We start from the raw sequence: 25,285 nt of genomic DNA, 5'->3' as shown, positions 1-25,285 counted from the left end.
GTCAACAACACTTGCTGCTACTAAGAGCATAATGTTCAGCCTGCTGTGCCACTTTGGACACCATGGGGGCTTGTGGACCTTTCTCTCCGTCTTTTCTGCCTTCACTTTTTTTTCCTCCTTCCGTCTTCTGCAGCTCCTCCTGAGCTGAATGGTGTCTTTAGTCCGGGCGACATGCCAAGCAAATAGGGACGGTATTTGAATACCTCGGGTTGGAAATAAAACCCCTGTTGCATTCTGGGTGAGAAGGGATCGCTGTATTCGGGGAGGGGGGGTTTGAGGTGAGAGAGACGTACACGGTGATGTCACTTCCTGCGTCCACCTGGGAGACAGTCTATACCACAGTGTTGTTGGTACCCATGGCCTTCTTCTTGCGGATGCTCATGGCGTATTCCCCGCGACTCGTCCCGTTCTCCTCTTTCCGTAGTGGTTTCCTGCGAATAAACATTTTCACAGAGTGAGGATGAGTTCCTCTAAAGAGAGAAGTGACACTACATTCGCCCGTTGCTAAAGGCCACGTCATTAAAACGGAGTTTCTAGACTGTAACCTTTGGGCTGATTTGATTCCTCAGGCTGCTCTGGATGGATACGCTGGTCTCAGCGATCTTTTCTAATAAGCTCAATGTTCAAAGGTCACTTTTGCAAGGAGACGGGATGGAAGGATGCTTTGCAACACAGGGGATAAGGCAATTACCTACTCTGACTGGTAGATGCAATCTTCCTGCTAAGTAATGAGTATGTGTGCTGCTCTTAAAACAACTTGGGAATAACATCGATACATAAACGCCCGGTGAAATTCCCTCTCAACGCTGGCTGTGCTTTTAAACTCGGCTGCTTTTTGAGAGTACGTTCTGGTGCAAAATAAAGCGGCGACACATGATCCCTGTGCTGCTGCTGGCCTGTGAAGAGCAGGATCATTCAATGCCGCCCTTTTCATGCACTCCTCTGTGCCTTTGTGGTTATTATATTTGTCCAGTGTACTGTGGCTTCTGCACCGACCCCCTCAGCTGCTCTCCCCTGCTTATGTAACTCGGAGACAGATCTGAATACAGTTAATACAGTCATTGTCCCACTCAACACTGTACAGTGCCCTCACTGGCACAGCGGACCCTTGAGCGACATCTTAGCTCAGTGTCTCCTCTCCTAGCCGCTGAAAGCCGCGGCTGGCCGGTCCAACTTTGACGAACAGTCATTCTCAGTCCAGTCCAGCACAAATCGCTTTCCTTTCTCGGACACGGTGCAGAGAGGGAATCCTTATAGGGCCAAATGAGCACATTTCACAGACATCATGTAATCCCATACAACGGCACTGCAATAAAAAACCTGTGTGAAGTTTGTTTAGTTTCTGTGGAGACTGGGTCAGAGATGTGATGCTTTAAGTACTTTTTAAAGGGAGCATGCAGTTTTTGAAAGAATGAATAACATAAACATCAATTCAATGTTGCTCAATTCAATCCACATTAATATACAATCTATGGGCTGTACCTTTAACACTATATTCTCTCTGTTACAACTAAATGTTGTTTCTATTAATATCAGTATTTCCACAGTGGTGGTGTCAATCCACTAAACATTTAATCATGCACATGGACACTCTATTTATTCACAATTCCTGAGCTGTCATCTCAATTTATCAGCTGTCTCTTTTCCCGTTTGATCCCGCGCTCTTCAGCCAATCTGATTCTGCCACACCTGTTAAACAACCATCTCTCTGCTGTCAGGTTTTAAACCTGCTCCTGTCTCGGCTGTTTTTCAGCTGTCATGTCCGTGCTGTGCTTCACCTCCGTGCCTCCACCTCCTCGGCTCATCAGAGCTCCTCAGAAATCCTGCTCAGCTCCACTCCAGCCACTTTCCCTTTTTTTCAGCAGAGGAATACCTTTCATCTGTCGTCCATCCAATCAGGATGTTTACCAGTTTCACCATGACGAAAAAAAATCACGGTGGAGTCTGAATGATGAACAATCTAGATATGTTTCTAGACAGGTAGGTTTTAAATGCCACTTGGGTTAAGACTAAGATATATTTTATTACGACTATGACATTTATTTCCATTTTATACACATTCATGGTCCCTGAATGACAAATCCTACTCACTCTGCTGGTCTCCTGACTTGTAGCCACACCAGTTATTTTACATTGGTGGATTTAAGTGAAATTTTTCTACAATTATTTAATGGATTGGAGCAGACATTTATGATCCCCTTGGGTGAACTGATACCCCTCTTTCTTTTCCTCTGGTGCAATTTAGAAATTTGCATAATTGAATGTGTTTGTTTTTCTTCATTTATGTCTCCCTAAGGATGAACTGTGGTCACTCCCTCACTTTTCAATTAGTGCGAGCGTCAAGTCGACATTTAAGTTTGCCTGAAGACTTCGTTTTAAATTCCTGTTAAACAAATTGGTTTTGTGATTTGTTTGTTTCTCAACAAATGTCAGCATGCTTAAACATAATTATAATATCTTATGTTATATGTAAATACAAACAACAGATTTTATTGGTCTATATATGATGACAGATGCTGGACAAGTTCCCAACAGTGAACTTTAATCATCGTGATCGCCCTCTGGTGGCTGGCTTGCAGTACATCTCATAAACCCCACCTCCTCCATGTTAGTGATTGGGACATGGACCAAACTAAAAAGTCAAAGCGTACATTTACTGAAATTGTCTTTCATTTTAGGTAATTATCACACTGATGTTTGGTGAAATATTTATTTTCTATATTTGATGCTATAAGAATGGGGTGAAACATTGATTGACAGCTGAAACTGCCAATGCCACAGCCCCACCAAACGATCAGAACTCGGCAGACTGCTCTAAATAAAGTTCAAGATTGGCACTCATGTATTTTAGCTTCAACAGGAGGAAGTGGGGATGCGTCTTCCATCTTTATACAGGCCACAGTCTATGACATCAAAACTAGTTAGCATCAGCATGTCAGGATTTTCATTGTGAGCATGTTTGCATTCGAATGTTATAAACCTAGTACACTCCATCACAATACTCTTTAGCATGATAGCATGGACGAGCATGGAGCATTGCCAAAATGATACAAATAAAAAGAAAATAACATTAACTCTCTTCAATTTTAAATGAAGCTAAATCAAGTGTATCGAGCTTTCTTGTAGTGTTATATTCTCAGACTGATTTTATGCCTGATATCTTTGAGTGTTGATGTATTAACAAGATGTTGACCAGTAACTATTTCTTAAAATAGCCGACACTGCACTGCAGACAAAGTTGCAAACAAACTGTGAGGCTGTGACTAAGACTTCCTCGGGGACAGTCAGCTGTGAGGGGTCGTGTGGCTCAGGACACCGGGGACACATGCTGGCCGTTTAGGACAGATGCAGCTTGCCGTGTCCCTGTGGGACCCGGGGAAAGCCTGAGACAGGAAGCCGTCCAGCCGCGGGGTGGAAACACATTCTGCTGTGGGGGCGATGATTGGATGATTCGACTGCAGCTCTGGGAGTTGGGATATACCAAAGTTTTCTCTAGGGGACAGATGATACTGTTTAAAGCCAGTGTGGGAATTCTTCCCCTCAGAACAGTGAGTCACTGCGGACGATATTCATTTAACGTTACACAACATCTCTGCAGCTCACTAATAATTTTAATTTCAAATATTGTTGACGGGTGCGTTTTTTCATGTCATGCTGTAGAATCCAGTCTGACCCTGTTGATTTACAGCCTGAAGGTGCTTCAGCCCTGTTTATGTCTCCCAGGATGTAATCTCTGCTCAGACTGACCATGTCGCTTGGGGCCACCATACAGGGCAGAGCACTGGGGCCTCAAACCAACCTCAACCCAGACGTTCAATAATAGATGCCATGCTGTTGACACATGGCAGGTGGCAACACAGGACTTCACAGGTGGGATGAATATTTCATATCAAAGCTGTGCAATCACAGCGCACTCTCCTGTTTGAAGTTTTGGGAATGGATCACGTCGAAATTGGGACATGTGTTGAGCTGTTTACAATTACTCCAGCCATCTGGATATCAGAGTTACATGCCATGCTTGAAAGAATAAGTATTAGAAAACAGACTGTAAGAAGCTGTCTGCAGTTTCGGATGCTGCTGGTATAGTCATTTTTGAAAATGCAACAGAGGAGATTAATAATGTATCAGTAAACATTGGATTTTAAAGCATTTTGTTACTTTTATTGTATCTGAGGCTGGAGAGTTTGGGATGTGGTGTATCACCCTTGGACAGGACCGGCTGTGATGTGATATCCGTCTTTGGACGAGCCTCCCAGAGCGGGAAGTGGTTGGGAAAAGCGACGAGCTTCATTAGTCAGTTGGGTTTAGTTTTGTTTGTTTTGGCTCCTTCCGTGGCTGAAAGCCCGGACCACAGCATCATGTCTCTTGCTTCGGATGGCACAGCAACACTGAGACCCAGCGTGTGTCTGAATCCTCTTCTCTATGCTCGCACACACCAGCCTCCCTGAGTGCTGTGGACTCTGAATAGAATCGTATGGAAGTGTTTCTTTCTTCTCTCCAGCCCTCTTTGCTTCTGACAGATGACTGGCAGACAGAGATTATAAAAAATGACAAAAGGCCAGGAGGGCTGGGACCTGCAGAGCTCGCTCCTCTGCTGTCTGTGCCGCTCAGGCCTTGGCCCTCGGCCAGCTGATTTTCATTGGGAAAGCCCAGAGCACTGAGGGGCTGGAAGTGCTATATATAACTGGCTGTTTTTCTCACTGACAAACCCTCTCTCACATTATTATTGACCAAGATGCTCAATTACTGCCGTTGCTTGCTTTGCTAGACATCATTTTATCCATCCTTGTCTCTGTGTTGTTTCCTCTCCCCTCCTCTCAGGAACAATGGACGGTCACAGAATCCCTGACAAATGTTTGAAGGAACCACATTTTGCCTGGATTCCCTGGCTGGTGACTAATGAATGTGTAATAAGGCCAGTCTGGCTGGACCTGTGTATTTCTCCCTTCTCATTCAGAGAGGAGGGCAGCTTGGCGTGGCACAAAGTCTGCAGTCTAGAGCCCACAGAGCTTCAGGACACGACCCGCTTGCATGTATAAAAGATGTGGCCTGTGACTGAATGACTGCGCAAATTAATTCATAAATAATGACTTGGGTTTGGGGCTAGAGCCCGTATTGCAACAACACTTTCCTACCACTGCTGCATTAAAAAAGGTGCCCCTTGGCTACACAGGGGGCTGGAGGATTGCCATAATGAATTTCTGAGCCAACTACCCATTACTTCCACTGCCTGACTTTGCCTATTTGTTGTTTAAAGAAAGGAGAGATAGAGTTCTGCTGAGGAAAGCCATATCTTGAATTGGGGCTTAATAAATCCCATAAATATAATATGGTAGGACACAAAATCTATTTAAACATGCATAAATAAAACATAAAAGTCGCTCTCCCTAATTAAGCACACATGTCTGTGGCTGTTCTCACATGAGTGTGTGAAAGTCTGTGTTTATACCATGTTTTATAGAGTGTGTAAATATGCCACGATGATGTATGTATGTATGTTAAGATGCTGTGTGTATATGGATGGGTGCACACAAGCATCCTCTGCATGCTTCTCTGTGCATGTGCACGATGTGGACGTGTGTGCATGTGTGTGTATGTGTGTGTGTGTTTGTGCGTTTGTGTTTGTTAAATGTCTGGGAACATTACCATGGATGTCAGAGTGCATGTGTGACATGGTGCTGCCTGAATGTCACACAGAGAATTGGGTCTGGTTTGTGCCGCAGGCAAAACCTCACGCAGCCTTTTCTCTAATAAGCCAAATGGGAAAAGCAGTTCCCGCTGCAACGGCAGCGTCTTGGGATTCCTCTGCTCGCCTCCTGCTTTCATGTTCCTGAATCATTTCTACCAAGCTTTATGCAACAAAAAAAAAATGTAAACATGGTAATTTTACCTCGGGGTTGTCATGCACCTAAATAAATTAATTTAGCATATAGGAGGTTTCTGCTGGACTCACTGTAGTTGATCTTTTTCAGTGACGTTTACAACCCATTCCATTACGTAACCTCTGACCTGAGTGTGACCCAGCAAGGTGAGGACAGGGTCAACGTAGCCTCCTGCACCGCTCTAACACGAGGCCAGGAGAAATACTACAGTCTCCCATGGGTCACATTACACATGATATGTTGAGTAGCCAATATGTGACAGTTTCAATTTCAATTTGTCATTGTTTGATATATTTAGGAGTAAGTAACTGAAATCAACAAGGAAAAGAGAGAAATGACATCCAACCTCTTGATGGCCTTGTAGCAGATGATGATGGCTGAGAGGAGGAACACCAATGAGGCACAGCCCACCGTTCCAAGCACTGCAATATCCATCTCCATCCACCAGGGCCTCAACAAGGGCACCATGGGCTCCGGCTCTTATAACGAGAGAGAAGAGGGGAAAGGAGGAGAGAGAACGCAGAGGGTGAATTTAATGAATCTCAAACAAAATACATTACTCTGCTTTCAATGCAAACAACACCTACTTCAGCCGTGTCGTTATATCCTGAGTGATTGCATTATACAACACAGCAACAGAGCAGCGCTGAAGTGATTCTCTGAGTTGGGAAGTAGCCGCTCTGTGGCTCTTAGGTTCAACGTTCAAAGATATACAACCTGACACCATGAATCATTTAAGGTCCCGTCAGCCTCCTCTACACCGGCACTGTTGTAAACACCAATTTGTTGCAGGAACCTCCTGCTCTTCCCACATTAGATCCGTGGACTGAGGCCACTCACCAGGAACGATGTATAACATTATGTGCATCAGCAACTTAAAGTCTGTAATGCAGAAACTTGCCTCCTCTCTTTCTGCAGTGTTTGATGCCCCCCCCCCACATCTATAACTCAGTTTAGTCATGTGCACATCAATCTATCGGAATGCCGATTTCTTCCAGCTCCATGCTCCTGAGCAAATACAGCGTTCTGTATATGCAAAAAGGCGAACTCCTAACTCCCGCATGTATAGTGTTATTCTGTTATGAATGAACGAAAGGGTTTACACCATGGCAACAAATACTCCTCGGTAATGCCCTGGACTATTTTCCAGCACAGCACATTTCTCAACGGAGCAAATAACAAGGCGCTGCTCTTCCCGGTACGGCACACCACATCATAAGTCACTATGAATTTAAAAGCTCCTCTCAGCCAAACTTCCATTTTAATCCTGCATTTTGTCAACGGCTGTAGGATTTTATTCAGTCAGTGGTACAGATCTAGTCTATTGTGACGGAGCACACTCTTTTGAAAGGACTTTGGAAACCATTTTTAAGCACATGGGCGCTTACTTGCAGCGCCAATTTCCCAAAGACTTTTAGCACATAGATAAGATCGCAGCCATTGTCCCAGTTTTTTTGCCATGCATATTCATTGCATTTTAAAGACTTCAGTTTAAAGCAAAATTTCTGCTCTAACCACTCAGCAAATTAGGCTACTGAGGGAGCATCAAGATAATTATGTGCCTGTATAGATTAAATTGAAAAGGGGAAGGAAAAAAACTCCCTTTTAAGTGAATTATTCATGGCGTCTGCACCATCTGCAAACATTTTCCGTGTAAAGTTAAAAAGGAATGTAAATTGGCCTGCTTATCATACTTATGGTGACACTCTGCTTGTTGTGGAGGCACCAGATCCTTGTGGATGCAGAGCTCCACTCGTGCATTGGCGGTAAGTGGGCATCCAACCCCCCCCTCGCCTCCACACACACAAACACACCTTCGTTTACAGTCAGATGGTCCTGGCAGCATTCATGCAGTGACCTTGACAACAATCACAGATGGGTCTATAACTCTCGATTCATAGGTAGCTCACATGGTGAGTCAGGGGAGGAAAAATGGAGGTCCATCTAAATTGACCAGACAGAGAGAAATAGAAGAAAATTCATTGGACTTGATTGATTAAAACCTTTACAGTGCTGTCTGTTGAGACTTTGGTGATGAAGTGCTCCTCCCTATTCATAACACTAAGGGCTCAGGGTTGAGTGATTCTAAAGAGTCACAGTAATAGCTCAGAATGGCTGCATCATCAGCAACGCCTGTCCCATATTTCAGGGCACTGTTCATTAAGGTGCTTGAGACGCCATACAAATCATCTCAACTTTCAGCGAGCCGGGCCCGGTGAAATATGTTCACCTATCTGTCAGTGGATTTACCGTTTCAGAGTGGAGGGGGAGAGACTGCCGCAACAGGCCACTGGATCCACACAGATATACTGTACATGATTTGTACACACACACACACACACACACACACACACACACACACACACACACACACACACACACACACACACCCTTATTGCCGGCAGCTCAACTTCAAAAACTAAGCTGGAACTACTGTGCTGCTTCATTAGCTCCTTATCTCTATCAAATTAGAGCTAATTTAATTAACTCATCTGTGTTTTAATCAGGGGTCCTCCGGGGGAAACCCTACCACTGAGACTCTGAGCTTGGCAGCCCAGCAGGCTTGGATTTCACAGGCAGCTGGGTACTCCCTAAGGTCAGAACCCGGGAATAAATTAGTCCTGTGTTCAGCTGTCAACATCCTGCTGGCTCTATCACACACAGAAAACCAAGGCCCATGCATGGGCACTCACACATCAACTCTCGGGGGAGAGCACATTTTTCCTCTTTTGTATAAAAGGAAAAACTGTTTCCTCAGACTATTGCTTGACACGTGGCTGTAGGTAGGAGTGAGATCCAACTGTGGGGTGAGGGTGGAAGGGGTGAGGCAGACAGACTCGGACGGTGACAGGTGTGAAAGCCTGGGTGTCTTACCTGGGGGCACCAGTAGCCGCGGGGGAGGCGGGGGAGGTGGCGGTGGAGGCAGGGGAGGGTATCTTCTACAGTGGCATGCCAGCTGGCACTGTTCACTAACTTTCTCCGCCACAGTCCGCGAGCATGACCTCTGGAGTTCTCCCTTATGGCGAGGGAGAGAGGAAGAGAAAGAGAGAGAGACATTGAAATGGCTGAGGCCCTGTCCTTCAGTGCATCACTCACAAGTGCCATCAGCACAACACTGTGCAGCACAAATGGAAACTCTTGAACGGCTCAGCAGCCTCTCATTTGGCAGCACCGTGGACATCCTCTCAGCATTCTCTCCATATCGCAGCGCCAGTGTTTGTTGTCACTGGGGCTGCTGGTGTATGTACTACATGCACAATAGTAGCACGTCTATGGCTGCATCAGCCCGCTCCCTGGAAGAAACCACCCACCAGCAGAGTGGGCAGCAGGCTGCCCCGAGGAGTGTGCGTGGGCGGACTTGGAAACTCAAGCAGATCACATTACACATGAACCCTGGCAACAGTGTGTGCGTGTGAACAACAGCTCACCACTATCTGTAGGCAGCAGCAGCACGGGGCAGAGGTTAGCATACTCATCACTAGCATATGCCTGCCTGCTGCAGGGATCCTGGTGGGATAACTGAATATTGTCATCATAGAAACACAGTTGGCTACTCCATGTTCCCACCACAAAGAGAGATGAGTGTCTGTGTGTGTGGATGAGAGTGCACTTAGATGTAATTTGCATGCCTTAGTGGAAACTCTGCATATGCATGGCTCACAGTATTTAAACACACATGTGTGCCATGGACTGGCGACCCCCATATATAGTGTATATGTGTGTATGATTATATTATAACTGCAGCTAAACGTGTGAATACAAGTTTTGAAAAAAGACAGTCAGCACCACAGTTTTAACCACAGTCCATCAGTAAATCAAACTCCAGCCACATTATAGTGCGACCTCTCCTCATGCGTAAAGTGACAAGTGGCGCGCCCCGAGCCATGATCCTTACCTGGCATGAGAGTAAAAACAGTGAGAGGAGGCAGTGACCGAAGAATAAAGGCCAACAACTTAAAGTGAATGGCATTAGATCTTGGACCAGCATTCCTCTGTAGTCGAAGATACTCGGCAGCGTTTCCAACAGACGAATGCAGCACACATAGGCTGGAAGTGTGTGGGAAATAACCATCCACCCTGTCCGCTTCAGCGCAGAGATCTGTGACACGCGTCCCCAGAAGAAGTTTATAACGCCACAATCATTTTCCTCTTGAAATCCCGTTGTCGGTAGCATAGGACAGGCGAGCCGGTGGAGTGAGTGAAGCAAATGTTCGATCATTCACATGTCGAAAGTAGTTCGTCTCTTTCTTTCTTCCCTTCTTTCTTTCTTTCTTTCCTTCTTTCCTTCTTTCTTTCTTTCTCTGGCACTCAGACGGCGACCTGGATCACGCCGGTGCTCCGCGCAATGTGAGGGCGGTGGATGGCCCGTACCTTACATCCCTCCTCGGCTGCGAGCATGAGTGCAAATGGGCCACTCAAGCCATCGAAGTTGAAGGAGAGAGGAGGAGGGGGGGAACACGGAAAGAGAGAGAGAGAGAGAGAGAGAGAGCAAGAAAGAGAGAGAGCGAGCGAGCGAGAGAGAGAGGGAGGGAGGGAGAGAAAGAAGAGATCCTCAGGAATATCGTGCGGCAGGATTCCTCACATCTCCCCCTCAACTTCTCTGTGCCGAGCGGCGGATGTGCACGGGCGCGTCCGGAGCGCAGAGGCCGAGCCGCGGGTTCGATGCCTCCCGCGCTGTGAGCCAGGACCGAAGCGGGCTGTGTCACACGGGAGAGTCAGCATCAGCACCGCCGCGCACTGGAGGCTGCGCGCACATCAGCTCGTCCTGGCTCCTACAAAAATTCACCCTCCTCAAAAAGTAACTCCCCCCCCCCTGCACCTCATCCTCTTCATCCTCATCACCCCTCCCTTCATCCTCCCAAAAAGAGGGAGAGAGAGAGAGAGAGAGAGAGAGGAGGAAGGAGGGAGGGTGATTGGAGGGGATGTGGTCATTATTAGGGCGTTTGTATCAGTTGGCTTTTATTTTTATTTTTTTTTGCTTGTTTATAGTTGTGTGTGTGTGTTTTTATTTTATATTTTTATCATAGTGGTCAGGCAGGAGAGTATTGCCCACAATGATGCGTGGAGGAGGAGAGTGCGTAAGGATGACGAGTCAAGTGGAGTGAGAGAGAGAGAGAGAGAGAGAGAGAGAGAGAGAGAGAGAGAGAGAGAGAGAGAGAGAGAGAGAGAGAGAGAGAGAGAGTGCTAGACGCCTACCGACTGAAAACAGTGCCATGCCCATGTTTGATTTCCCAGCTAGAACACTCTGTGGTCCAAGTAGGCCGAGGGAATAAACACCACTGATGTAACCTGGCATTCACTGCTTATATAGTGCCCAACAACAAAGACGTTTATAAGATATTCATTTTCTTTAACTCAACTTTCACTTTATTTTCGCCACTTGCTGTGTAGCTTATATATCCCCATGCTGATATAGTTCATGGGAGGAGATGCTGAGTAGGCCAGAGGGTAAAGAGTGCGGCTGCGACGGGTAGTTTTTTAAGAGCAGAGTTGCATAATGTTGTTGGTGGTCCTCACTCGGCACAGTTATGAAATTACCCCACAGCTCACAGCCATGGTACTAGAGAGCTAACGTGACAGGCACAGTTTACTGGGGTTTAGTTAAACACTGTCAGAGGGAATCAGACCTCATCTTCTGGTGTCAATGATAATATACCGAGAAGAACATTTGTATGTTTTATAATATTCATCTGTATCTGTTATTTGACGTGACCACATTTATACAAAAAATATCCCATTTACTATAGTCCTAGTGCTGATTTAGTGGAGCACAGTTTTTGGTCAAACATTTACATTTAAATCACAGTTTCCTTATCCCACAGTTATGTAAATGACAATGTTTGTCTATGTTTTCAAACAACGATAACAGAAAAAAGTCCAGCAACAAGGTGCATGTCTGGCCAGACAACACAAACACAATATGAAAAGACAAAACACAAGAAACAACTAAAAACATCATCAACCCCCTATAATTCTACAGAATAACATTAGCTACCTGATCCATAAAGAACTTTTGCAAGAACAAGTGGAGTTGATCTCTCACATCCATCGTCCAGGCAAGGACTGGGCCCCACCTCTATCCAAAGGACCTTCTCTTCCAGCCACTCTATAAGTCCCCCTCTCATAGCTTACCATTGCACTTAATACCTCCATCCAGTCCTTAAAAGTGGATAAAGTAGCAGACTTCCAGTGGCAGGGTTATCCTACACCCTGTTAACAAAGCTAAGCGGCACCATGATCTCTGGAGTTCTGACATTTCACTATAGTCTGCTATAATCCCAAGAGACATATTGCAGGATTTTTCATCCTCCTTTTTCAAGAAGGAAATGATTTCATCCCAAATGGTAGATCACAGCTTTAAAGCTGGAACAGCTAAGTGATTTTTGCTATTCACGACTGCTAATCTAAGAGTCGTAAGATCCAGCCTGTCAATTGTGAGGATCTGCTTCTTTTCACTACATCAGAGTAATGGTCATTGGGTCTTTTATTGGTTATTGGACAAAACAGGACATTTAAAGACATCGACTTGAGCTTTGGAAAATTCTGATCATCCATTTTGACAGTTTTTTGCCACTTTATTGTCCAAATGGATAAAAATCAATCTACAGTTTCAACACAATTGGAAACGTATCTACTTCCTTATCGAAGACATCTTTGATCAGGAGCACTCTCTCTCTCTCTCTGACACTGGGCGATCTTGTTTGAAGGACTTGAACAGAGGGTTTCAAGCCTTAAACCTGAGATGTCAGTTCTGCAGGACAGTTTCTCCTCTTCTCTCTTTTCTGCTCAGCTTCTACGTCTTTATTCATGTTTCACAAACCCCACAATCATATGTGCTCCAAATCTTCCTTGAGAGGTGAGAGCCAATTGTGTCACAGCCTGCTTATTCCAAATAACACAAAGAGCATCTCGGCCGACTATTCAAACAATTTTGGATTAAGATCAATGGATTCAGCAGCGAGCCCCACAGCCTTTTCCTTGCTGCCGAGCGTTTATCACATCTCTTGCCTATCAAAAAGCTCTTCACAGACAGTAATGGGGTGAGCTCATGCACATAAGAGCTGTGGATGACTTTCAGAGTGGAAAATCCACAGCTGCTGCTAAACTGCATTTGCACATATACAGCACAATGCAGAGGGTTTTTTGTATTCCTGAGTTTCTGATGCACACAACAAGCCTGGGTTTGGCATATATATATATATATATATATATATATATATATATATATATACATATATAGTGTGTGCCCAGCGGTTCAGCTCGTCCATCCGCTCCTACAGTCTGTCCCAGTATTGATTATCTGACAAGAGGAGAGCACTACATCCTCCAGGTTACTTCCTGCTGCCTCAACCCATTCCAACAAGCAGCAGTCTGCCACAACATACATCACGGCCCCTTTTAAAGTCAGATAAGAAAAGCTCTTAATAAAATCACTGAGGTCTTTCAGTGTGATTATTTTTGCAGAGAATAATCAACAGTGTCTCTGTAAGCCAACAGAAGCCAAAGCAAATGACTGGCATCGAGCAGAAAGAGATTTTAAAAGCTCACGTCAAGCATGGAGTATTTATGTTCTTAGAAAATAACTGAGCTGGATCTATTTTCATCTGTTCACCTCCTTCATTGGAACAGGCCGGTTGGTTTTTATCGCTGTGGAGGTAGATTGCCATCTAGTGGGGAAGTCTGGCAACACATGACATTAAGAGGTGCCATGTAAATTTATCACAGATTAATGGCACATAAATTAATAAGCACAATTTTGTGTTCACTCATAAAATAAAATAAAAAACACATAATAAACAAGAACAAGTATAAGAATAAGAATAAGAATGATATTAAATTAAATCTCCACACTGCCTTCTCACAGTGCTATCTTCCTACTTATTTTAAATATGTACAGCTTTTAGTTTATGATATGTTGACATGATTTCATATAGTACCAAACGTCTACATATCATAAAGGAGCCAAATAAGGAAAACATTTCTCCCTCTGATGTCTTTGTGTCCATATTGTCCTTCGATTCATCCAGATCCAGATAACACAGTGTGTTATGAGTGAAGATGATCCATTGGTCTTATTTACTGGGAGAGTTCTGCGGAGGTTTTTCCATCACTTTTACACTATCTGGCCACTTTATGTGATACACCCACACAGTCTATTACATCCAACACAGCCGTTCTGCCATAAAGTCTGCTGAGGTCACAAGTTTTAGAGGTTGTAGTCGAGGTTGTAGTCGTGGAAGATGGTGTTGTACTGGACTGGACTCAGAGGTGTTTCTAATGTTCTGCCTCCTCATGTATGTAAATAGGGAGTAGAAAAACAAAAAACACCTCTCAGTCCACACAGTCGAGTACAATTTCATTGAAAATGATTGAAGAAGAAACATAAAATGTGAACATTACAAACTTCAGAAAGGTAGAATTAATGGCAGAGTTGCTCTGCTGAATTGCAATATATTTTATAGGTGTATAATCTCACCACTCAGTGTGTATTTATTACCACAGGTGGGTCCATACATAGCTTTTTTCCCGCCATGCCAGAAGACATGGGATTAATTAGCTCTAATGAGCACTCAATATCTCCAACAACACTGCTGTTGAGTAGAGGTTTGTTTTTAATGTGTGATTTCAAACTAACGCCCTCCTTTTCCTAGAAATCTGTAGACGTATGTAATGCTACACACATAAAATCTTAAACCACCCCCTGTTATTACCCCATTTATTTCTTTGTTCCATTTCACTTTGCCCTAGAGAGCTGTTATCTTTATGGATCGGTGCACTGTATATGGCTTTTATCTAATTTTGATGTATGGTTATAGCTCTTCATATTTTTTATTTCCCTTGCTCTGGTTTATCTCCCGTGTATCTTCATCTGGTCTGTCTCTTGTGCTGCTGTAATACTGACTGTCCCCGCCCCGGAGCATCAATACACTCATATCTTATCTTGTTGTGGCTATTTTGGAGCAAAGAACTGATACAGGGAACAGAAAAAAAGTGCCCATACTTACAGTAGAAAGTTCCGCTAATGGATGTGTCATGGAGAGCTTCTGCTGCAGAGACAGCCCAGACAGAATCAGATTTCTGTTACACTACAGAGCCCCACTGGGCCGCTGCTAAATAGATTTTGTCTACAGTATCCAAACACAGGGAGGAATGATAGTCTGGTACTTTGTAACATCACCAGACACCCAAACACTTCCTGACTGCAACCTTTTTTCAAGTGGAGTTTGCCCAGCACTGCGGAGATGCATATGTATATATACACATGTATACGAAAACAGTATTACATCACATGTTTAGATGTTAACAGCTATAGAACAACATTATTTTATGAGCTTGAAACCCCTGATATTTAAAAGTGGCACAGTCCCCATTTCAAGTCATGGTCCTCCACCGTATGAAGTAGCCTGGACAATAACGGTTCTATAGAGCAGCCAGGTGACCAAGAGAGATGTGCCACAATGATGGTGATGATGGTGATGATGGTGATGATGGTGATGATGGTGATGATGGTGATGATGGTGATGATGGTGATGATGGTGATGATGGTGATGAGGGTGATGATGGTTTTCAATCTCTGACCAGGAGCTTCGTCTCTAACATCAGGGCAGTCTGGCTCCAATTGACGAGCGGTGAACGTAAGTTGATGTGGAAGGATCCAAAGATATGAAAGTTTAAAGGTCCAGTATTCAGGATATATGGGGATCATAATGCAATCTGCAACGTCACCACTAGATGCCACTAGATCCTACACACTGGTACTTTAAATGTATATCTTTGGTGCACATGTGCAACAGTTACAGTAAGACAATAACGTGTTTGTTACTACAGTTTGTCTCCATTTCTGTAGACAAATCCCCCAAGCTAGATTAAAGATCCTCGGTCAATTTATAGATGGCTCAGTTCAACCCACCATATAGCTGAAATGCAAATGTCCCATGCATCCACCTGTTCTGGCACAAGGACAGCGATGCACTGTGGGATTTACGGACGCCTTTATGTGCTTCCTCTTTCTCCCTCCTCTCATTCTCCCTCACTTCAAAAGCACAGGAGTAGGGGTGACAGGCCAGGGGAGGGAGAGCCCCATTGTTAATTGGCCTTTTCAGCCGAACAGAGAGGTGAAGGGAAGAAGAAGAGAGCAGGACAATGGGGTCCCTTTCGCCTCTCCAGAACAAGAGTGATGCACTGCCTTAAAAGATAGAGCGGCCAGAGCACACACACACACACACACACACACACACACACACACACACACACACACACACACACACACACACACACACACACACACACACACACACACACACACACACACACACATATAGACCTGCAGGGCTCTCCTCAGACAACCCCAACCGGACTGAATGAGGCAATCAATCATGGAGGCTGCACTTCACTACAAATAAATGGCCTGTAGCCTTCATATAGACTGCAGAGTCTGTCTTTTTTTTCAAGAAAGTTGAGTGTCCTGGTGCAGGAGGGAATCCATGGTGCACGTTATATTCTTTGAGGACAAGTGTTGCTCCCCAGACAAACAGCTTCCTCACGTCTCATTCCACTGCTGCTGCTGGGCTTCAATGGGTGGATAGGTACTCTCAATTTTTTTTTTATCCCCTCACTTCAATAAGGGGATGAAGCTCAATTAGCATTTCACAACTCCCCTCTTCCTCCGCCTCCATTGCAACCTTCCCTGCAGAGCCCGTGCTTTCTCTTTGGGGATTGTCCTGTTTTGGGCCCTTGTTGCCGTTGGCAGGGTGACAGTATTCGAGTGTGCAAACTTGTGCCATTGTCCGCGGGCCAGAGGGAGCCATGGAGACCCCCATAATATGACACAGGAAAATGTTTGCTGATGGCAATTCTATGGGCTTTGTCCGACTCTTTCTCCTTCATGACGACTCGATTTAAGTCTCTAAATGTTTGACTACAAATGCAGGAGTGCTATCCAGCTCCTTCCCCTTTGTCCCGCGAGGTTTGAATGAGTAATTCAGCCTTTGTGTCGCTCGATTGAGGGGGCAAACAGAAAGACAAGATTCTTGAGCGTTCAAGCCCCCTTTCCATGGTTATGCACTCTTTAGATCCCCCCCCCCCTCCCCACCCACCCTCAGTAAGTCCTTCAGCTGACATCACTCTCTGTGACACTCTATCTATGTTCAAATGTGTACTTTAAAAAAAGCTTGAGACTAGAATTGGAATTTACGCATTTTTCTGCAGAGTTAGTCATTTTGTATCCATGCGCACTCCGGGTGTAGGAGCTGCTTGGCTCAGCGCGCAGAAAATCACCGTCCAGGAGAAATATCGCATCCCCTCAGCCGCGGGTTCTTTTTTTTTTTTTTTTTTTTTTTTTTTTACAGATCTCCATGACAACAATTTGCAATGGTGAAGAATTTGATACCGGGGCGCTTGGAGGCTGATTGGGGTGCATTGTGAGGGGCCTGGGGTCGCTGATTGGTTCAAGGAAAGCACCATAACTACAAGGAGTTTATATTCATTCAACTTGTTGAAGTGCTCCAACTGCAGTGTGGAGAACAGTCTGCGCCCGGGCTGCGCCTCCGAGGCTGGATTCATCCACAAGTGGTGCGTAAAGATTCATCCACCAGTGGTGCGCAAAGAAAATTCGCATCACCTTCAATTAAGGTTTTCCTAAATTCCTAACTTGAATCCTTTTTTTTAAAATGTATTTTTTTCTCTTTAGATGCTGCTGGTGAACCACAAGCTCTAACATGGACTGATTTGGAGTCAACATGGCAAACGCAGACAGTGAGGTGAAAACGCTGCTGAATTTCGTCAATTTGGCATCGAGTGACATCAAGGCAGCTCTGGACAAGTCAGCTCCGTGCAGACGCTCCGTGGACCACAGGAAGTATCTGCAGAAGCAGCTGAAGCGCTTCTCCCAGAGGTACTCCAGGGTGCCGCGGTGCCACGCGCACAGGCCTGCGGAATATGCGTTCGGCAGACCGGCTGCGGGGACTGCGCAGCCGAGCGTAAAGGGCGCAGACAAGGTCAGCTCGGATGCGCAGGACGTGGAGAACGCTGGGAGCGCGGTGCAGGTGCCCATGAGGAAGCGCCAGCTCCCGGCCTCGTTCTGGGAGGAACCTAAGTTGACCCCAGCTAAGAAGGAGCGCTCGTTGAGAAGAGGCCCTGCAGGTGCGTCTGAGGGGGGGGACCACGACAAGCGGAAGAGGACTTGTGCTGAGGACGCAAATAAGGCCGCGCAGCCTGCGTCCGGCCGGCGCAGCTCTGCGGACAAGGAGCCTCTCAAACTGGACCTGAGCTCTCACCACTGCGTGAGCGTGTGCGGCTGCTGCCCCTTCCAGTACCACGGACACCAGGTCCTCCACAGTCACATCGTGGTCCCACACCCGCCCCTGGGACTGTGGAGCAAGGCAGCAGGGACAGAGACACCAGAGCATCCTTATGGACAGAAGCTCCACACACATGTCGTGGTCAAACCCATTCCCACCAAACCCACCGTCCAGTCTCCCATCTTCAGTGTGTTTGGATTCATTTAATTCCTCTACTAATGAACCCACACAGAGACAAATGTAAATATGACTACTTATTGTTCCTGTGTGCCTCACACAGCCGCTTCCTCTTTCAGCATTTGAGAATTTCAGGAGACTCTTTCCTCAAGCACTTATTGGATTTCTTCATTTATTTTGATTGCTTAAATCTAAAGGACAAAATTGCACTTCTCTGCAGAATGAGTTAATCAGCTTCACTTTCTCGTGCCAGTCTGACACCATGCAAGTCTCTGAAAATTGACAGTAAGTTAAACAAAGGTTTCTACTTTTAGGTTTCTACAGATGCTGACTGTTCTTTTTTAAAGTAGGAAGAAGCCATGCAAATGAATGAACGCATCCTGTTTTAGTTTCCTCTTTCAACTTTGAGAATAGAATGTGGGACGTAGATTTCTTTTTTTGTTTGTCAAAGTCGTGTCTGATATAGGCACATTTGAAACCGTGACTTTTATTTTTAAATAAATGATTCAACTTCCCCTGAAGAAACCCCTTGGGCATCAGATCATTTTTACCTTTCACTGAAGGTCTCTGGGTAAAAACAACAACTTTGAGATTAAAGACGTTTATTGTCACATTAAATGTGCTATAAATAGATATTTTACACATAGAGAATTGCTTTGAGAGGACCATGTACAGATTCAAGACATCAGACGCAACTAAAAAAAGAACCACACAAAGATAAATATAGCCACGTCTCTGATTCATATGTTGCCTGAAATTCACCTTTAAAGTCAGTCAGCCAGACTCAGGTATCGGATCACTCTGTCTGGCAGAGGTAAACTTGTGAGAGAGTTCAGCCTGTCTCTCCCCATTTGGGTCCGAATCTTTAATCTGCAGAGGTGCAGCAGCGGACGAGGCGACACTGCAGACAAAAAAAAAAGGATGAAGACGAATATGTCACCTGCTATTTGAACGCCAAATGAACTGTATGAGGAAGGATGTGATGTTTGCATAAAGAAAGAGGAAGTGATTGATCTGATCTGATACTCACTTGACTTCCTCTTCACAGCGAGCCATTCCTCTCGGCTGTCCAGTAGCTCAGTGAGCCTGCTGCACAGCTGAACCTGACCAACATGCTCCAGCAGCAAATCTATGATGGGTCCCGCCCATTCACACATAGCTGGTGTTGAGATCCACTCACAGAACTGAAGGAGAGAAAAACAACTGATGAATCACTTTCAGAACACATGTCACGTTCCAGTTATTGTGAGCTGCATGACACCATTTGGTTATTTTTCACACCTGTCTTGCTCTTTCTGTTCTCTCGCAGCAATTTAACGGAGGCATGTTGTCATTCTGTAAAACAGATCTGTTGCTGCCAGCAGTTCTTAGCTGGGCTTCTCCTGTAGCTGGGTGAGGGCCACTGCCGTATGTGCAGGTAAAACAAGAGAGGGCCTGGCAGCCATTGTCCAAGAGGCATTTGAGCAGAGGCAGATTGTTCATGCAGAGTGCGATAACAGCAGGGAAGGTGGAAGCATAAGACGGGAGCCTGGTGTTGAGGTCGGCCCCTCTGTCCAGCAGCAGAGACACGGTGCTGACACAGCCCTGACGGACGGCCATCAGCAGAGGACTCAGTGGGTCAAGGCTCACGCTGGCGCCGGCGTTCAGCAGCACCTCTGCTGTCTTGCCGCCGCCGTTGGCAACAGCGAAGTAGAGGGCTGTTGCACGTCCGTCAGCGTACTGGGTGGAGTGACTGGGGGCCAGTGTGGCGTTTACATCCGCACCTGTCTTCAGAAGCACAGCTGCCACAGTGTGTCTGTTGTGCTCGGCTGCTAGGTGCAGGGGAGTGATCCAACTGTGCCGCAGCCTGGCTCGACTTGTCACTGACACAAGCAGGGACACAATCCTGAGCACAAAAGTGAGAATGTTAATAAAGACACTTAAATACTTAAGGGTTTTTCTACAACTAGTGTTTAAAATAGTGTAGCCTACACCTTAACACAAACCTTGTAGCTTTTATTCAAATGCTACCCCTTGACTTGTGTTTTCTTTTAACTCAACTTACTCGGAGTGTCCATACTGAGCAGCTACATGCAGAGGCAGCAGTCCAGAGTTAGTGGGTTTGTTGGCGTCTGCGTTTTTGGTCAAGAGCACTGCTACGATTTCCTTGTGTCCGTTTTTACTGGCCTCGTGCAGGGCTGTGATGCCATCACACGTCTGTATGTTCACGTCTGCACCTAGAGAGAAGCATTCATTCTTTTACAACCTTTCAATGGGGGTCAGGGATGTGAAAAAAAGTGGGATAATTTCAGTGGAAAAGAAGAACCTTTTCCAATCAGGTAACACAGTGCCCTCATCTGTCCTTGCTGAGCTGCTACAGTGAGCGGTGTGATGCTGTAGGTGTTGGGAGGATTGATTGCAGCCCCAGCTCTTATTAGTATCTCACAGATGTCTGTGTTGTTCCTGGATACGGCCTCGTGCAGGGCGGTCCAGCCCTGACCACACCGCTGGTTCACGGTGGCCCTGTGAGTCAGAATGAGGCTCACCATGTCCACGTTCTCCAACTCACAGGCTACAGAAACAAACAAGACACAGGGTCATTCCTACCCATATCATGGCCGACATTTTTTCTAAATACTCCTGTTGTGTACAATTAGTTTCACAGCTGTACCTTTGTACAAAGGGGTGTCTTTGTTCTTGCTGCTGATGTCGGGGTCAGCACCAGCCTCCAGAAGGCACCGCACACATGACAAATGTTCACAAGACACGGCGAGCAGCAGGGCCGTCTGCTCTTGTAAGGTGCGTTTGTCTACAGAGGCTGGATGAACTGGAACAAAAACAAAATACACTACATATTACACAAAGCAGAACAGTGTCTTATGTTGTATTTTGAAAAAGTGCAAAAAAACTTCCAACATTGTGACTAAGAGCAAATCAGGGGGATGGATCCAGGAGGGAACTGGCCCCAACTGAAATCTGATTGGCCCTTGAAGTGCCCCTGGATCTTCAGTAGTCTTTTTTATAATAAATTTGACACTTACTAACAATAAAAATAGGCAAAGTATTTAGATTTTCTAGGCTTTTTTGAAGAACATTTGTGCTGAACAAGGAGCAATTATTGAAAATATGTTCAATGATCCGTGGATCTACTCAAAGCCATATGGCTAACAGTAAGCAAGGAATGACTTTAATGTGCATCTACTTAATCAGGAATGTCACATGGATGTTGGAGATATAATTGGCCCCTCTGTGTAAATTGTGGCCCTCTATGGCTCCTGATTTAGAGAAAATCCTATGCCACTGTCTCAAATTATGGCCAAATGGCCTTTTTAGGGGGGGTGTATTATGCTTTCAGTGTCCTACCCCTCAGTAGGGTCTTCAGACACCCAGCCTGTCCACAGTAGGCAGCATCATGCATAGGTATCCAGCCATCTTTGTTCTCCTTCAGCAGGCTGTGAGGGGCGGATGATGCCAAGTCATGAACGACCTCCACGTCCCCTCTCCTGATGGCACAGACCACCGGGTCAACATCCCTTGAAAGAAGAGATGGAGAAATGAAAACAGTTCAATGCTACTGAGTGTATTTCAAGACGGACATAAACACAATGTGAGGGATGGTGTTTATATGGAGAGGCTTATCTTGATGTTTTGGGTTTTATTTAATCAAAAATGAGCAGGATGGAATCTGGCATTCTTAGAATAATCAGGAACACACACACACACACACACACACACACACACACACACACACACACACACACACACACACACACACACGGACGCACACGGACGCACACACACACGGACGCACCAGCAGCCCACAACAAAGGAAGAGACTCACTCCGGCTCTGGCGACGCGTGGCTCTGACTGTCTCCTCTCCCTCCGTCTTCTCGCTCACGCGTCCGCACATTATTACATTTCCCTCCAGCGTTACGGAACTGACTCAAGTATTCAGAATAGCAGAATTTCGTCATCACGGTGTCGGTGTTTCCCGCACAGCGCAGCGGAGCAGCGTGCGGCGCGGGGCGGCGCGGGGCTCAGCTGTGCGCCCTCGGATTATTTTGGGACTGTGGTTGTCAGTGACGGCTGTCTCCTTATATGTCATGAGACTCGGACCTCCAGAGATAAGGCCAGCAGCGCCAAACAGCCCTGGAGATAGAGTGTGTGGGCAGAAAAGAGATGTCTGTCTTTGTCGCATGGAGCCTTAATTGACTGGTTTCCAAATGAGACAACCAGGAATTAAAACGCACTAATCCTACCGGGGGATTTAGAAGAATAAACAAGAGAACAACATAATGCAAGGGCTATACGTAATGGCTGCTGTAGGTCACTTGAACGCATCACAGGGACTGTTTCTTGAATCAAGAAACCCCAAGAACTGTAAGCAGGGCCGTAACCAGGGTTTTATAAGTACTGAGGTTAAATTCCCCCACTGCCCACCCTTCTAAGAAATGTTTTAATTAGCTAATAATAATTTTTGTATAAGTTATTGATCACTCATTTTCAAAATGTTCTTATATATGTTTAAAAATATATTTATAAAATCTTGGCTATGCCCCTCCAGGTTACTTTGGTTAAATGTCCTCACTATTTAAAAAAATGATTGATCAATAATTTCTTTGGTTTAATTTCATCATTCAACAATTAGCCTATGGGGGATTTTCCCCCTAAACAAATATCTTGAGGTGGTTAAAATAAGATAAATGTTTTTTTCACTGATAAAATGTTGGCTTTTCTTTGTGTCAAATTTAAATGTCTGTTCCTAAGCATAACATGTAAGTTATGCAAGTAGCATAACATGTAACTACCCCTGTAGTTTCTTTCCAACTAAGTCTCATCAAAAACTTCTGACAATGTAGATATTACGTCCTAGTGTCCTATTTTCATCTCGCTTGAACTGTTGTCCCCCTTCAGTTTTCAGTGGTACTGCACTGTTTCGGTTGTTTCAGAAAAACGTGCATCAATAAGGACGAAATTGATTCAGACTATCGATGGAAATCTCTCTCCGTTTCCATATACATATAACGTTGAGCATAAATGAGCCTTAACTCTGACACACATCCTCATGTATAGATAAATAAAACAAAGTTGGAACATTTGATATACTGCTGAACTTGTAAAAGTTGTTCTCAATGGAAGCTGCAGCTATGACTGCAACATCTGGTTTGTGTTTTAAGAGTGGAGATGATAAAATCTATTTATATCCCAAGTATCTATAGCCAAAACCCAATGTGATCAACTGATGTCTTTCGTGGGCCTTCAAAATAAATCCTTCACAGCGTTTTCACTGCAACATAAAACCTGATTTGGTTGCGTTCTGCCCGGCAAAACGGTCCAACACACAGATTCCTGTCTCTTTAAGGCAAGGGAGCAGATCACCAGACACTTGTTAGTGCCGGCGAAGTCACATGGGCACAATGACACAATTATCTATGTTCATGACCTCCAGGCATGCAGAGCTCAAAAGCTTCATTTATCTAACATTATTAGATGCCAACCAATCAATGCCGCTCTGTCACTTTCTCAGTATAGATCACATTCAGTGAACTGCAGATCCTCCTCAAGATTGTGATTGACAGACTAAGTGCCAACCTGTGGCTTTTACACCGGAAATTTAAGCAGCAGCAGCAGATCTGTCTTGTACATGAATTCATTTCAGTGGCGCCTCCTACAGGAATAGACGAGTGTCAGGGCCAGGGTGTTTTTTTGGAGTGATTGTTTTCTTTGTGTGTGTATTATTTGTAAAGTTATAGAAATCGTACCACAACCACAACTTGTCCCACATTGAATAGACAATAACAATGGAATTTTTTTATTTCATTTTACCCCTAGTTTATGTTAAGCAGGGCCTACAATTTTCAGGTGCCTGAACATAACATTTTAAAGAAATAGTCACTAGTACTGAGTTAACTGAACAAGACAGATTTCTACATTAATACATTTACATACAAGAGAGCCTGTGACCCAAGCATTTCATTGTCAGTGACTGCTTAATGTAATTGTTGTGCATTTGACAATAAACTCTTGAAACTTGAAACTTAATATATTTAGCCTAAATCATACAGCAACATCGATACAAAAATCAGAAAAATGTTATTCAAATTCTTTAAAAAAAAAAATTGTCTTTACAAAATATAATGTGATCCGGTACAGCTTTATAAAATACTTTTGAACTTTCACTTTTCCTCACCTGAGAAAGTTCACTGACGTGTTGGTTGCGTTGTAGAGACTCAAGGAGCAGAGAGACAGTCTTTCCTTCATATCATTGTTTAGTCTCTGGTACAGAGACGCGGATCTGCTGAGTGCAATCATCACAGGAGAAGATCTGCTGTCCAGCCTGAGGAGCCCAACATCCAACGGTGAGCTGCTGTGCAGGGATGAGGCTGGTGATCCAGAAGTTAAAGGAATAAAAAAACAAAGTTAGAACAACAATAGCTGCAACTGTCAAAACAGGTTCAGTTTTGCTTTGTAAAGCCCTCACGCAAAATAAGATAAATTCAATATAAGCAGCGTAATACACACATGCTCTGGAGTCATACTGTATGAGTTCAAGACCAAGCCAATTTGAAAGAGCTAAAACTTGCACCAGCAGACATCAGAGAGCAGAAGCTCCACAGATGCCTTTTAAGGGCATGTTCAACTGTGTTTGGTTGAACTTGATTCTGCTGCTCCAGAGGCAACACTGATGTGAAGTTGTGTGTAGTGTTACAGTGAGTTTACATCAGATTAACACGGCTGCAGTTACACTTTATTTGCTCAACCTTGGTTTATGCACAACAAAAATGTACTATATTTTTTGATGTAAGTTGTTATGTGGACGCACACACGCACACACACGCACACACACGCGCACACACACGCACACACACACACGCACGCACAGACACACACACGCACGCACAGACACACACACACACACACACACACACACACACACACACACACAC

The 25,285-nt window shown here is 44.9% G+C and overlaps 3 protein-coding genes across 3 annotated transcripts; 1 reads left to right on the top strand and 2 right to left on the bottom strand.

Annotated features, from left to right (window-relative positions):
• Positions 1-331: 331 nt before the first annotated feature.
• Positions 332-10,056, bottom strand: prima1 (proline rich membrane anchor 1). Its single transcript, XM_061082126.1, has 4 exons — positions 9,778-10,056; positions 8,757-8,898; positions 6,229-6,361; positions 332-431 (listed from the first exon to the last, which is right to left on the bottom strand). Exons 1-4 carry the CDS (start codon positions 10,054-10,056, stop codon positions 332-334), a joined length of 654 nt encoding a protein of 217 aa, XP_060938109.1.
• Positions 10,057-17,620: 7,564 nt separating this feature from the next.
• LOC133015823 (protein FAM181A-like) lies at positions 17,621-18,388 on the top strand. Its single transcript, XM_061083096.1, has one exon. The coding sequence runs from the start codon at positions 17,621-17,623 to the stop codon at positions 18,386-18,388; it is 768 nt and encodes a 255-aa protein (XP_060939079.1).
• Positions 18,389-19,008: 620 nt separating this feature from the next.
• Positions 19,009-22,389, bottom strand: LOC133015822 (ankyrin repeat and SOCS box protein 2-like). Its single transcript, XM_061083095.1, has 8 exons — positions 22,179-22,389; positions 21,701-21,870; positions 21,009-21,164; positions 20,664-20,909; positions 20,403-20,574; positions 19,640-20,243; positions 19,389-19,542; positions 19,009-19,259 (listed from the first exon to the last, which is right to left on the bottom strand). The coding sequence occupies exons 1-8, from the start codon at positions 22,310-22,312 to the stop codon at positions 19,129-19,131; spliced, it is 1,767 nt and encodes a 588-aa protein (XP_060939078.1). The 5' UTR covers positions 22,313-22,389; the 3' UTR covers positions 19,009-19,128.
• Positions 22,390-25,285: the final 2,896 nt, after the last annotated feature.

Source organism: Limanda limanda, chromosome 12, assembly GCF_963576545.1.
Source record: "Limanda limanda chromosome 12, fLimLim1.1, whole genome shotgun sequence".
Classification (NCBI taxonomy): Eukaryota; Metazoa; Chordata; class Actinopteri; order Pleuronectiformes; family Pleuronectidae; genus Limanda; species Limanda limanda.
This window is presented reverse-complemented; position numbering and strand designations above follow the sequence as displayed.

Bases quoted from the DNA above. Each gene is read 5' to 3' on its own strand.
- LOC133015823 (XM_061083096.1), top strand. From the start codon at position 17,621: ATGGCAAACGCAGACAGTGAGGTGAAAACGCTGCTGAATTTCGTCAAT.
- LOC133015822 (XM_061083095.1), bottom strand. From the start codon at position 22,312: ATGACGAAATTCTGCTATTCTGAATACTTGAGTCAGTTCCGTAACGCT. The intron at 20,575-20,663 runs GTTCTTCTTTTC...GCTTCTCTCTAG, and splicing joins GTGTTACCTGATTGGAAAAG to GTGCAGACGTGAACATACAG. The intron at 19,543-19,639 runs GTGTGAAAAATA...TCTCTCCTTCAG, and splicing joins GAACAGAAAGAGCAAGACAG to TTCTGTGAGTGGATCTCAAC.
- prima1 (XM_061082126.1), bottom strand. From the start codon at position 10,056: ATGCTACCGACAACGGGATTTCAAGAGGAAAATGATTGTGGCGTTATA. The intron at 6,362-8,756 runs GTAAGACACCCA...TCTCGTTATAAG, and splicing joins GCGGCTACTGGTGCCCCCAG to AGCCGGAGCCCATGGTGCCC. The intron at 432-6,228 runs GTTGGATGTCAT...GTTTATTCGCAG, and splicing joins TGCTACAAGGCCATCAAGAG to GAAACCACTACGGAAAGAGG.